The sequence below is a fragment of the Mustela nigripes genome, chromosome 9 (genome assembly GCF_022355385.1).
Source record: "Mustela nigripes isolate SB6536 chromosome 9, MUSNIG.SB6536, whole genome shotgun sequence".
NCBI lineage: Eukaryota > Metazoa > Chordata > Mammalia > Carnivora > Mustelidae > Mustela > Mustela nigripes.
Window position 1 is genome coordinate 51042803 of NC_081565.1, and position 15712 is coordinate 51058514.

The 15712-nt window shown below is 36.2% G+C and overlaps 1 protein-coding gene across 5 annotated transcripts in view; it reads right to left on the minus strand.

Annotated features, from left to right (window-relative positions):
• Positions 1-15712, minus strand: part of CNTLN (centlein) — a 297883-nt gene that overhangs the window by 221546 nt on the left and 60625 nt on the right. For 4 of the 5 annotated variants that reach the window (XM_059411594.1, XM_059411595.1, XM_059411593.1 and 1 more), the window contains exon 3: positions 10557-10641. The exons of the other annotated variant lie outside the window; for it this stretch is intronic. In XM_059411594.1, coding sequence (XP_059267577.1) covers positions 10557-10641 — 85 coding nt within the window. The remainder of the gene's footprint in view (positions 1-10556; positions 10642-15712) is intronic. 5 annotated transcript variants of the gene reach the window in all.

Sequence of the window (15712 nt, forward strand, 5' to 3'; positions counted from 1 at the left end):
AAAGTGTGTAAACCTGGTGATTCACAGACCTGTACCCCTGGGGATAAAAATATATGTTTATAAAAAATAAAAAATTAAAAAAAAAAAAAAAAAACTAAATAAAGCTGATATACAGAGAAAATAGAAAAGCTCAGCTACCCAAAATAAAGATGGATTTTGCTAGATTTTTTATCTATCCAAATATAATAAACAATAAAATGGATAAAGGTATTAAAATGATAAACTACATGGAAATAAACTAAGTATTTAAAGGAAAAAAAAGAAAAAAAGCCTCTGCCTTCGACTCAGGTCATGATCCCAGGGTCTTGGGATCAAGCCCCATATAGGGCTCTCTGCTCAGCAGGGAGCATTTTTCCCCTCTGTCTCTGCCTGCCTCTCTGCCTACTTGTGATCTCTGTCTGTCAAATAAAAACAAAATCTTAAAAAAAAAAAAAAAAAAAAGACTGAGACCTAATTATGGAACTATAGAATGCTTCCCCTCCCTCTGACACCTCACCATATCACTAGGGCTTCTATATAACAACCAGAGAATACAATGGGCAGAATCATGCGTCTCAGATGATATTTAAGAAATTTCTAGAGAGACACAAATAAAAAAGAACAACAAAACAAAGGTTAGCCTCTGACACATATAGCTATAGCCAACGGCAAAAGCCCTATCCAGATAAACATAAAACCTCATACTAAAAGTCTACTCACCTCAGAACTTTTTACCCATTTAGTCAATTTTAAGTGTCAACCTAGCTAGGCCATAGTACACACAGTACCCAGTTTTTCATAGTTTTTGAGGAAACATGAGTCTAATGTTACTACAAACATATTTTTCAGATGTGACTAACATTTAAATCAATGGACTTTGAGTAAAGAGGATTACCTCTCCATAATGTGGTTGGGACTCATCCAGTCAACTAAAGACCACAAAGTAAGAGCTATAGGCCTCTGAAAAAGAAGGAATTGTACCTCCGGACTGCCTTCTGATTGAGTTGCTGCATTAACTCTTCCCTGGGATCCTACGTTGTCAGCCAGTCTTGCACAGTTCAGACTTGTCAGCTCACAATTACATGGGCCAATGCCTTCAAATCAATTTCCCCCTCCATATAGATAGATACAGATAGATAAACAGACATATGTATGCACATCTATTACTTCTACTTCTCTGAAGAACCCTAACAGACTTTGGTCCCATTTCGGACATCAGTCTTAAAATTACAAGCACACGGATACCATCAACAACCTGAATTGTCGGAGGCAGGCCCCTGGCCAGGGTGGCCTCTGCCATTAAAAGATGGCGCCTGCTAGTTGCCAGGTTAGGATTGCCTCGTGAGACTAAGCGGAACGCCCAAAGAGGAAGTAAACAGCATTGGTTGCTAGCGAAGTTGTTCGTTTAGGTGCACAGCCTGATTCGCTCCCTCCTATACCCTGCTCACTGATTGGTCATGTAAGCATATATAAGTGTGTAGACTTGCGGAAATAAAGAAAGAGAAGATGCATCCGAACCAGGGTGTCTTGTCGTCCTTGCGGGGCAAGGGCGATACTGAATCAGCTTAGAAGCAGATTTTTCCTACATCAAGCTTCCAGATGAGAGCACAATCCAACTGTAACCTTGATTACAACCATATGAGATCCCAACTATATCCAGATTCCTGACCCACAGCAACTTAATAACTATATTTCACTAGCTTATGATAATTTGTTATGCAGCAACAGGAAAAACCAATAAAATGTGATCTATTTTCCCACAGAATTTACACTAAAAATAATGGATTATGGTTATGGAACATAAGCATTATAAATCTTGACAGTACAAAAAAACTCAATAAAAAAATGTGGAGAATAAGAAATAAGTCCTCCAATTACTCTCTATGAGTTCACTTTAAAATGCAGGAGAAACAAAGGCTGAATAAATCAAAATACACTAATTTTCTTACCTTTTTACAGTGCATAGTTGAGAGATATTATATACATTTTCAGAATATGTTAGAAGCAAGAAGTATACTGCTAAATATGATATTTAAGTAATAACTTAATCACTAAAAGAAATAATACAAACTCTAAATGTCCCCAACTATCAACATGAAAATGCGTGTATATGCAAACGCAAATACACACAAATGAAAAATACAATAAATATAAAAAGCTAAGAAAACATTAAAAACATAAATATAAGGATAGTCAGAGAACAAAGATCAAATAAGTATGTTATATCAAGAAATGTAGATGAGGTAAACTTATCTTAAAAAAGGAAAGATGTATAGATTGAGTCAAAACTCACTTGCAGGGAAGATGGTAGATTAGGAGGATCCTAATCTCACCTCATTCCACATTCACAACTAGGTAACACCCACATCAGAGTAAATAACCCAGAAAATGACCTGAAGGTTGGCAGAACAGACTCTCCACAGCTACATACACTGAAGAAGGTAGGAAAGACAGAGACATGGTTAGGAGCTAACGAGACCAATGGGACTGTATGTAGGAAGGAGGGACACTGCAGTGGTGGAGAGGGCAAAGGTGCCCCAAGCCACAGGGGATCTGCACAGGAAAGACAACCCTCCTAACATCTGGCTTTGAAAATGAGAGGGGCATAATTTTGCAAGTTCTTATAATCAGTTGGGCTTAACACCGGGAACTTTGAAAGTCAGCCAGCTTGGCTCTGGAAAGCCTGGAGAGCAAGAGGAAACTGAGTCCCCCACCCTAAGCACTACAAAGAACCCTGCATAGATAAAGCAATAGAAGCAGCAATTTAAAAAATGCCTTGGATATATAGGAATATTTCCTCGCCAATCTCAGAGCCTGTGCTGGAGGTACAGATTTCTTTGGGACAATTCTCCAGGAACAAAGGAGCTAAGTGGGTACCATTTCTTTTTTCACCCACCAGCCTGGAGACAGAAACCTGCAGAGAACCAGCACAGCCCCAACACTCCACCTAGCTGGCTATCAGCATACCTCCCCTTCCTCCCCACATCCCCATCCTTATGCTTCTGTGGATCCACACGCTCCAACCTTGGCAGGAGTTTTGGGCAGCTATGGGTTCCCTTCACTAGTGGACAGGTTTGGACCTTGCCAGAACTGTTTGCCCTACCCCACACATTCTCCTATGAACCTAAGCACTCTAACCCTGCAGCAGTTTTCTAAAGTAGCTCCAGGTCCCCTCCCAGAGCTGACCTATGCAAACATTGCTAACACTGTGCTCCCATGTTCTCCTACAGACCTGACTACTCCAATACACCATCAAAAGCAGTGTCACAAGCCTGGCAGTGTGCAAGCAGACCAAACAGGGGCCAGCATTACTCCAAAGAGGCTGCTGTTCCAAGAAGAGGTCAAGATCACCAAACACACCAGTCCAGCTGGGGACCCAGCAGTGGGCTGGGGCAGATATCTGGTCTGACTGCAGGCTCTGCCCAGCAATGAAAGCTTCTCAGGGGACAATATAGGGAAAGCACCCTGCAGTTCAGTACATCACTGGCAAATGCCTGGTCTGACTCAACTCAGGCCCAAGGTGGCCCCAGTCTGGTCCACTAACAGAGGGACAAACCCCTGGCAATGACAGGCAAAGAGAACCACTGCAAACAACTGGACTGAAAGGCAAAAGCAGTTCAGCCACAATAGTAAAGCACAAGCAACAAACATAGGAGAGAATAGGGGACATTGCACTGCAGACACTACAGGACCTCTTCTTCATAAGGTCACTACTTTCAAGAGCAGGAGACACAGCTGACTTTCCTACCACAGAGAAACAGACACAGAGAGTTAGACAAAGTGAGGAGACAGGGAAGTATTTCCCAGAAGAAAGAACAAGCCAAAATCACAAGAGAGCTAAATGAAATGGAGAAAAGTAATATGACTGATTGAGATTTTAAAGTAAGTTCATAAAGATACTCACTGGGCTTGAGAAAAGAGTGGAGAACTTCAGTGAGATGCTTAGGAAAGAGAGAGAAAACATAAAAAAGAACCAAACGGAGATGAAGAACTCAAACTGAAATTAAGGGGCACCTGAGCAGCCCAGTCAGTTAAATTGTCCGACTCCTGACTTCAGCTCAGGTCATGATCTCAGGGTCATAAGATCAAGCCCCACATCAGGCTCTGTGCTCAGCAGGGAGTCTGCTTAGGATTTTCCCTCTCCCTTTGCCCTTCCCCCATCACTGACATGCTGTCTTTCTATCCCTAAAAAATTAAAAATAATAAAAGTAACTGAAATTAAAAATACACTACATGGGATAAATAGACTAGAGAAGAAGATGAACATATCAGAGACCTGGAGAAAGAGTAAGGGAGAGCAATGAAGCTGAATAGTAAGAGTAAAAAATAATAATACAATGAAAACAGATATAGGGAATTCAAGGACTCCATCAAGTATAATAACATTCTCATTATAGGAGAGAAAAAAGGGGACAGAAAATTTATTTGAAGAAATCATGGCTGAAAAATTCCCAAATCTGGGGAAGGAAAGAGAAATCAAAATCCCCAAGGCATAGAGAGCCCCAACAAAATCAACCCAAGGAAATCCACATCACAACATATAATAATTAAAATGGCAAAAAGCAGAGATAAGGAAAGAACTTTAAAAGCAGCAAGAGAAAACAGTTACATACAAGGGAAACCCCATAAGGCTGATCTTAGCAGAAACTTTTCAAGCCTGAAGGGAGTGGTATGATATATTCAAAGTGGTGAAAAGAAAAAACCTGCAGCCAAGAATACTCTACTTAGAAAGACTATCATTCAAAAGGGGAGATAAAGAGTTTCCTGACAAAGAAAGTTGAAAGAATTCATCCCACTAAACCAGCCTACAATAAATGTTAAAGGGATTCTTTGAATGGAAAGAAAAGGCCATTACCAGGAGTAAGAAAAGCAGGAAGCACAAAATCAAAAATATTAGTATATCTAAAAAATTCAGTCAAGGAATTCACAAAATAAAAGGATGTAAAGTAAGACACCACGTACCTAAAAGGTGACAGGGGAGAGAAGAAAAGAATGGTTCAAACATAAGTGACAATGTAACAGAAATGGCTATATGCATAAGAGGTTATATACAAGCTTAATGGTAACCACAAATCAAACACCATAACAGTTGTGAAAAAAATAAAGAGAAAGAAATCCAAATATATTATTAAAGAAAGTCAGAAAACTATGAGAGAGCAAGAGAAGAAAGGAATAGAACTACAAAAACAACTATAAAATGAGTAACAAAATGGCAATAAGTACATATCTGTCAATAATTACTTTGAATGTTAATTAACTAGATGCACCAGTCAAAAGACATAGGGTGACAGACTGTATAAAAAAGCAAGACCCACCCATAAGTTGCCAACAGGAGACTCATTTCAGACCTGAAGGCACATGCTGATGGGAAGAAAATGGATGGAAAAACATGTATCACGTAAATGGAATTGAAAAGGAAGTTGGGTAGCAATACTTACACTGGACAAAACAGACTTTAAAACAAAGATGGTAACAACAGACAACGAAGGACACTACATAATCAAAGAAGGAACAATTCAACAAGAAGATATAACAATTATAAATATTTATGCACCCAAAACAAATGCACACAAACACATAAAGCAGCTAAAAACAACAAACATAAAGGAAGTAATCCATAGTAACACAATAACAGTAGGGGATTTTAACACCCCATTTACATTGATGGATAGAACATTGAAACAGAAAGTGAACCAGATGGATCTAATAGATATATTTAGAATATTCCAAGCTAACACAGCAGAATACACATTCTTTTCAAGTGCACATGAAAACTCTCCAGAAGAGATTACATATTAGGCCGCAAACCAAGTTTCAAAAAATTAAAAAAATCAAAGTCACAGATAGCATGCACTTTTCCATCCACAATGCTATGAAACCAGAAAACAATACTAAGGGAAAAAATATGTACAGAACAATATACAGGAAAGTTAATTAACATGCTACTAAACAATGAATGGGTCAACTAAGAAATCAAAAAGGAAATAAGAAGAATACATAGAGATAAATGAAAATACAACAGTCCAAAATCTTTGGGATGGAGCAAAAGCAGTTATCAAAGGGAAGTTTATAGGAATACAGGCCTCCATCAAGAAGTATCTCAAAGGAGATAATCAAGAAAAATCTTAAATACACAACCTAACCTTAAATCTACAAAACCAAGAAAAAGAAGAACAAACCAAACCCAAAATCAGCAGAAGGAAGGAAATAATAATGATTAGAGCAGAAATATATGAAATAGAAGCTAAATAATAATAATAATAAATAATTTTAAAAAACAGATCAATGAAGCCAGTAGCTGGTCAACAAAATTGACAAACAGCTGGATGCATAAAACAATTATTTTTTAAAGAGAGAGGACAAACGATATCGTAAGTGAAAGAAGAGAAATGACAACTGATATCACAGTAATACAAAAGATTTTAAGAGAATACCATGAAGAATTATATACCAACAAATTGGAAAACCTAGAAGAAATGTTTCCTAGAAACATATAACTACCCAAAAACTAAATCAGGAAGAAATAGAAAACAGATCAGTTAGCAGCAAGGAGACTGAATTAGGAAACTCCCAACAAAGTCTAGGACCTGCTAGCTTCAAAGGAGAATTCTCCCAAACATTTAAAGGGGAGTTAATACCTATTCTTCTCAAACTCTTCCAAAAACAGAAGAAGGAAAGGTTCCAAATCCATCCAGGAGAAAAGCATTACCAAAATACCAAAAACCAGATATACACTACAAAGAAGAGAACTAGAAGTCACTATGTCTGATGAATACAGATGCAAAAATCCTCAACAAAATATTAGCAAATCAAATCCAACAATACATTTAAAAAAATATTCACCATGATCAGTGAAAATTATTCCTGCTATGCAAGGGTAGTTCAATATTCACAAATCAATGAACATGATACAACACATCAACAAAAGAAAAGATCAAGACCATATGAACATTTCAAAAGATGTAGAAAAAGCATTTGACAAGGTACAATATCCATTCAGACTAAAAACCCTCAACAAGTAGGTTTAGGGCAAACATACCTCAACATAATAAAGGCCACACATGAAAATTCACAGCTAACATCATACTCAGTAGTAAAAAACCAAGACCTTTTCCTTTAAGATCAGGAACAAAATAAGGATTTTTGCTCTCGCCACATTTATTCAACATAGTACTGTAAGTCCTACCCACAGTAATTAGACAACAAAAATAAAAGGAATCCATCTTGGTAAGAAAAACGTAAGACTTTCACTATTTGCAGATGACATGATACTACATACAGAAAATCTAAAAGACTCAACACACACAAAAAAGAAAAGAAAAGAAAAAAGAAACTATAATAATGGATAAATGAATTCAGTAAGGTTGCAAGATACAAAATCAATATACAGAAATACACTGCATTTCTACACACTTATAATGAAGAAGCAGGAAGAGAAATTAAGAAAACAATCCCATTTATAATTGCACAAAAATAAATAAATAAGATACCAAGGAATAAACTTAACCAGAAAAGTAAAAGATTCATACTCTGAAAACTATAAAACACTGATGAAAGACAACACAAAGGAATGGAAAGACATTCCATGCTCATGGATTAGAAGAACACTTACAGTTAAAATGTCTATACTATCCAAAATAATCTACACATTTAATGCAATCCTTATCAAAATACCAACAGTGTGTTTTTGTTGTTTTTTTTTTCACCGAACTAGAAACACAATCCTAAAATTTGTATGGAACTGCAAAAGACCTTGAAGAGCCACACCAACCCTGAAAAAGAAAGACAAAACTGGAGGTATCACAATTCCAGACTTCAAATTACATTAAAAAGCTTTAATAATCAAAACAGTAATGTACTGACCCAAAAATAAACACACACATCACAGAAACATAAAAAAAAGCCCAGAAAAATTCCCATAATTATGTGGTTAGTTAATCTTTGATAAAGGCGACAAATATACAATGAGAAAAAGTCTTCTCTTCAACAAATGGGTGTTGGGTAAACTGGCCAGCTACATGCAAAAGAATGAAATTGAACCACTTTCTTATATTATTCAACAATATTCACAAGAATCTGTTATATGCCAAGCAATACAGAAATACTGGACATCAGGGATACAAATGTGAACGGGTACATGAGGTTCCCCATCCTCTTACAATCTGTAATATCATGTAGGAGAATATGATTACTTGTACCTTACTTTTATCCCCATCCTACTCATGCAAAGGGATTTAAAAATCATTAAAGGCAAAAATTGTAACTCTAAATTTTCCACAGTACCATCATTAGGGTGCCTAAAAAACAAATAATTTCTCTTGAGAAAATTTAGTATTTTATCCATGAGCTAAGTGGTTCTGCTTTAAAAAGGTAACTAACTAAATAATATCTACCTAAGGAAGAGGAAGTAGAAAAAGAATTTAGTAAAAAAAAAAACGGCAAATGTATTGTCATTTTTAAAAGTCAACATTTTAGGGGCACCTGGGTGGCTCACTCCACCTGGGTGGCTCACTCACTTTCACCTTAAGTGTCTGCCTTCAGCTCAGGTCATGATCCCAGGGTCCTGGGATCCACCCCTGGATCAGGCTCTCTGGTTGCAGAGAGCCTGCTTCTCCCACTCCCACTCCCCCTGCTTGTGTTCCCTTTCTCGTAGCGTCTAAATAAATAAATAAATAAATACAATCTTTAAAAACAAAAGAAAGAAAGAAAGAGTCAACATTAAAAAAAAATGGTATGCTATACCTAGCTATCTAGATCTGGTAACCTGAGCATTCCCTAAAACCAAAGAGTGCAAAATCCATTTTCTTCTATACAATAGAGTTATAACTGAAGACAGGTTCTCATCCTGGATTTACATTTTCCCAAACCTCCGGAAGCCTGGGGTAGCCAATATGGTTAGTTTTTCTCAGTGAAGTATAAGTACAAATGGCATTTGCCACTTTTAAGTCATAAGGCTGTATCAGGTAGCTTAGCCTAGTTTAATTAATATAGTAAGCACACAACAGTATTTATCCATCTTGGGATTCATTTTGCTCCTTTTTGATATTCAGGTAGCAAATACAACTTTTTTTCCCCCAGAGCAAACTGACTAAAATGTCATTGCTAAAATCTTATCATTATAGTATCAATTATGATATTTCCTATAAGGAAAACACATTAGAGAACATTAAAATTTTAAATTTATATGTCATATAAGAGTCTATATTCCATTTTAGAAAGTCATTATATAGATGTAGAGAGCATAAAAAAAAAGAATCTTTTCTAAGTTAACTTTCACCTTAAGTCCTTTAATAAAAAAACCTTTAACAGTAACCAAACTTAGACCAAAATTATCCTAAAACTTTAACTGACTAGGAAGGAAAATAGAGTCAAAAGTCAAAGAGCAACATCTCCTAAAACAGGATCTACTGGGGGTGCCTGGGTTAAAGCCTCTGCCTTTGGCTCAGGTCATGACCCCAGGATCCAGGGATTGAGTCACACATCGGGCTCTCTGCTTAGCAGGGAGCCTGCTTCCTCCTCTCTCGTTCTCTCTTTCTCTCTTTGCCTGCCTTTCTGCCTACTTGTGATCTCTGTCTGTCAAATAAATAATAAAATCTTAAAAAAAAAAAAAAAAAGAGGATCTATTTACCCAGGAAAAACTAACAGGCAATTCAGCATATAATGAACAGCTAGGTACAAAATAAATTTAAATATTTTATCACAATATAGGTCATTATTAAAATAAGTTTCTTTCCCCTTCATTTTTGAGATATTTATACTTTGAAAATAGCTCTGGGAAGCACTGATCACATGGATTTTTGCAGTGATAACATACTAATTATATAATTACATATAATCTTATTATATACGTAATTGAATAATTTACTGATTGTATGTAAAATGGATTGTATGAATCAAAAGTACAAGTTTTCAAGAGATCAAATAGAATCATCCCAATTATTTGTTAATCTTTTTTATAAATTAAACCATCTGAAGATTCATAAGTTTCAATGATACTGCTAGTAATAAAACGGTAACTGCTAATAAAAGGTAAAGTTTAATAAGACAATAATTGCTAGATTCTACGATAAAACCCTAACACTATCTTAAGAGTTTTAAAGTATAAATGGCATAGTCTATTAATTAAAAAACCAACAGGCTATAAACAAAGTACAAGAGTAAAGAATAATCTTTAAAAATTTTTAATATTTTATTTATTTATTTGACAGACAGAGATCACAAGTAGGCAGAGAGGCAGGCAGAGAGAGAGAGGAGGAAGCAGGCTCCCTGCTGAGCAGAGAGCCGGATGCAGGACCCTGGGATCATGACCTGAGCCGAAGGCAGAAGCTTTAACCCACTGAGCCACCCAGGCGTCCCAGTGAAGAATAATCTTATATATACTAGTTTCTTATACAGTAATATAAGTACTATATAAGATTAGCAATAATCTTATATAGTAGTGTCAAAATGGTAATGATTTGATATAATGACCGTAATATTCTTAATGAACATTATTGCAAAAAACCCTAAAAATAATTGTAAAGATCTACTAACTAAAATAAAAATTAATTTTTAGTATTTTCTGGCACAACACCAACCTGTTCCAATTCTTGTATTTTAGCATCCTTGACTTGCAGAATTTCTAAAATTTTTCTGTCTTTAGCTTCAGATTTCTGTTTTTCTCTAGAAAGAAAAATACAGAGTTTATTCGACAAAATTGGTAGCTAATCCTCTAAATTTTCACATCCTGAAAATGAGTACCACTTTATAAAATATAGAAAATTAAATTATCTGGGGTTGACAGTCCTTTCAGAATTAATCAGAAACCATATGGCAAGTGACAACAACTTACAAACTACTGACAACTAAGACAACTTCATACCAAAACAACAATTTAGTTTCCAGATTTAGATGCGTGCATGAACAGACATTTCTGCAAAGAAGACATCCAGATGGCCAACAGACACATGAAAAAGTGCTCCATATCACTCGGCATCAGGGAAATACAAATCAAAACCACAATGAGATATCACCTCACACCAGTCAGAATGGCTAAAATCAACAAGTCAGGAAATGACAGATGCTGGCGAGGATGCGGAGAAAGGGGAACCCTCCTACACTGTTGGTGGGAATGCAAGCTGGTGCAGCCACTCTGGAAAACAGCATGGAGGTTCCTCAAAATGTTGAAAATAGAACTGCCCTATGACCCAGCAATTGCACTATTGGGTATTTACCCTAAAGATACAAATGTAGTGATCCAAAGGGGCACATGCACCCGAATGTTTATAGCAGCAATGTCCACAATAGCCAAACTATGGAAAGAACCTAGATGTCCATCAACAGATGAATGGATCAAAAAGATGTGGTATATATACACAATGGAATACTATGCAGCCATCAAAAGAAATGAAATCTTGCCATTTGCAACAACGTGGATGGAACTAGAGCGTATCATGCTTAGCGAAATAAGTCAAGCAGAGAAAGACAACTATCATATGATCTCCCTGATATGAGGAAGTGGTGATACAACATGGAGGCTTAAGTGGGTAGAAGAAGAATAAATGAAACAAGATGGGATTGGGAGGGAGACAAACCATAAGTGACTCTTAATCTCACAAAACAAACTGAGGATTGCCGGGGGGAGGGGGTTTGGGAGAAGGGGGTGGGATTATGGACATTGGGGAGGGTATGTGATTTGGTGAGTGCTGTGAAGTGTGTAAACCTGGTGATTCACAGACCTGTACCCCTGGGGATAAAATATAAGTTTATCAAAAATAAAAAATTTAAAAAAAAATACTTAAAACGTGTTTAATGATTGCAATAACCACTATATCATCAATTTAAAATAATAAGACAATATGTTCTTAACATAAATACTTTAAACCCATAATTAATAATAAAATATCATATTTCTACTACTTATTTCTATTTATTTACTTCTATTTAAAGTAAAAGACTCAAAAGAGAGCTAGAGATTTCATAACAAATTTTTTAAAAGGGGATAGAAATTTATTGGGCATTTATTTATATTTTTTAAAAAGTTTAAAAATAGGTAAACAGTCTACAGCCATACCACCCTGAACATGCCCAATTTCATCTAAAAATAGGTAAAGAGAAACCTATACCGAAATCACTAATGAATCCAAAGTAGACAAGTAAGGAAGAAGAAAAGAACCCTCAATTGTGAAACAGTGAAATGAACCAAAGGGCCTTAGAAGGCACAAAAGAATTATCAGAATGAAGAGACACCAATCAGAAAAGTCCATCATGGGTTTTAAGAGATAAATTCAGATGGTGTACTATTATATTTTAAAAACGTAAATTAGACTTTTCCAGTAAGTTAGCACAGTAAGTTTACATTTTGCGGCTCTTCCAAGTTCTCTCAATTTATAATATTAATGGATAAACATAATAGAAAAAGATTAAGGAGACAGCCAAATCTCTAAGGATCACAAACTAAACAGAAATACAATGCTATAAACAAGAAGGAAGCTGTTGTATACTGTCCAGATCTCAATGCAGGCAGGCTAAGGTGAAAAAGAGCTTGGTGCCTGGGGACTAATGGGAAAAAGTATACTGCTCAATATGTAGAAGGATAGTTATACTCATTGTTAGAAACCAGACACTAGAGTAGAACTCCCAGCTCCTGAAAGGAGTCTGGAAAAAAATTCCTCCCCACCCTCACCTGGAACTAGGATTACATGAAAGTTTAGAAAGGCAGAAGTTTATAGACAGCATCCCAATCAGGCACTGAGACAAAACACTCCACAGCTCAGGCACTAAATATAACAAATCCTCTATGTCACTGTTGGCTAAAAGCCCCAAGCTACCAATATAAAACCTAGTTCAGGATGGGGTGAGTGTGACTATTCAGTGGTAAGCACAAAATTTCTAGAGAAAAAGAAAAAGCATTAGACAAAGAAGGGTGGTGGAGAAAGGAGAAAGAGAACAGTAACAGCCATCCTCTTACTCAAGATTTGACCACAGATAAAACAAATCCAAAACACAAGAAGAAAACAGATACTTTACACTCACATAACACATACACATATTAAGTCAATAATTCAAAGAAGCAATCACTCTAGACAAAAAAAAATAACAGAACACACTGAAGAAAACTTTAAAATAAGTAAGGATTTTAATGACCTAAGAAGAATGACTTAAATTAAAAACAAAAACAATAAAAACAATTCAATGGGCATACCTCAAAACTAGATGTAAGAAGAGAATGAGGCAAAGGGATGATAACAATGAGATATTCATCCAGAACACTATATAGAGAAATGAGATTAAAAATATGAAAAGACAGTTAAGACATGTAGGTTTCACTTGAAACTCCCAACATATGCCTAAAGAGTTCCAGAAGTAGATTATAATGGGATGAATGATAAAGCAGTATTTGTATTTATTTATTTTTAAAGATTTTATTTATTATTTATTTGACAGAGAGAGAGAGATCACAAGTAGGCAGAGAGGCAGGCAGAGAGAGAGAGGGAAGCAGGCTCCCTGCCAAGCAGAGAGCCCAATGCAGGGCTCTATCCCAGGACCCTGAGACCATAACCTGAGCCGAAGGCAGAGGCTTAACCCACTGAGCCACCCAGGCACCCCGATAAAGCAGTATTTTTAGAAAAGAACTGCTGAGAATATTTTAGAATTAAATAGAATCCTCAGATTGAAACAAGATCTACCAGAACAAATTCCTGAACATACACACACACACACACACACACACACACACACACACACACACATATTAATCCATCATTCACTCAACAAGCATTTGTATGACAGGCATCATCCTAGGGACTAGGGAACTGTAGCAAACAAAATAAACCAAGTGCTTCCTTGATGGAATTAATGTTCTAGCTTATAGAATCTGAAAATAAATGATATTAAGTAAATACATAATATGTCAACTGACTAGAAGTATAAGAACAATAAACGAGTGTAATGCAGAAAGGAATGTCTCATCTTGGAGAACTGGGAAGCAAAAGGAAGGCTGCTGCTATTTTATATAGGATAATGTAAAAATGTTTAAAAAAATAATAAAAAATAAAATAAAATTTAAAAATTTAAAATTAAAAAAAAAGGATAATGTAAAAATGATTGCCCTTAAAGATGATAGGTAAGCAGAAACCTGAAGGAAGGAAGGAAGAGTCATAGAGATTTCAGGGAAGAGTTTTCCAGGCCTTGGGACCAGAAGCAAGTGCAAAGACACTAAGGCCAACAGCACAATCGATGTATCTAAAGAACAGTAAAATAATAATGTTTATACAAAGGGAGAATGGTGGCTGAGGACATAATGGTCACTGGAAATAAAGTAATATATGGCCTCTTAAGCTATATATTGGATTTGACTCTCAGTAAAATGGGAGGACAGAGGATAGTTTTAAATATAGTTGTAACATGAATTAATATTTCATGATTAATAATATTAATTAATTAATTAATTAATTAATATTGTGGGCTGAGGTCAGACTCTAGAAATCAAAAGTGGAAGCAGAGACAACAGGAGTCAACTAAAATACCTCAGGTGAGAACTAAAGATGAACTGGACAAGATAGGTAATGGTGATGGTAATTGAGAAAGTGATAAAATCCTTGGTAATTTGTAGGTAGAGTTAACGGGATTTCTTGAAGCAGTAGATAAGAGATATAAATGAAAGAGAGAAGTCAAGAATGTTTCCAATATGTGTCTGAATAACTGGAAGAATGGAGTAGACATTATCTGAGATCTAGATGAAGAGAGAGAGGGAATTAGACTTGGGGATTTGGACATGTTAAATTTGAGATGTCTAATCAACATCCAAGATGTGGTTGACCCAAGTCTGGAATCAGTCAAGTAGTGAAGGCTGAAGATAAAACTTTAGGCATCATCCAAATATGTTTAAGACTAAAGGGTAGGTGGGTGCCTGGGTGGCTCAGTGGGTTAAGCCGCTGCCTTTGGCTCAGGTCATGATCTCAGGGTCCTGGGATGGAGTCCCGCATCGGGCTCTCTGCTCAGCAAGGAGCCTGCTTCCTCCTCCTCTCTCTCTCTGCCTGCCTCTCTGCCTACTTCTGATCTCGCTCTGTCAAATAAATAAATAAAATCTTAAAAAAAAAAAAAGACTAAAGGGTAGGTGAGATCACCTAAGGAGTGATTTTGGATTGAAAAATCTGAGGAATTGGTCCTGGAGTACTCCATATTTATAAGTTAGTAAGATGAGGGAAAAACAACCAATAATACTATGAAGGGTAAACAGTCATGCAAAAGCAGAATCAAGACAGAAAACTAATTGAACAAGTATTCCTAGAAGAAAGGAATCAACTTTGGCCAATGCTGCAAACACACTAAAGAAAATAAAACTGAAAATTAACTACTGGGATTTAGCAGTATTGGAAGTCACTGGTGATTTTGACAAGAGCTGTTTTAGGAGAATGGTGGATATACAAGCCTAATTGGAGTGAGATCAAGAGAGAAAGAAAAAAATATGGAGATAGTAAAGACTACTTTTCAGAGGAATTTTGCTATAAAAAGGAGCAGAGAAATGGAACAGTACTTCAAGGGAAATGTGAGATCAAAAGAGATTTATCTCAAAAGATTGAAGATAAAACTGCATGTGAGTATGTTGACAGGAATGATCCAGGACAGTGAGTGATACTGAGGATGTTAGAGAGAGAAAGGAGAACTGCAGAGTGACATCCTTGGGTCCTTGAGTCTTTAGTGTATACAGTTTGGGCTTAGATGACAGCATAAACAGTTCTTCCAAAGAAAT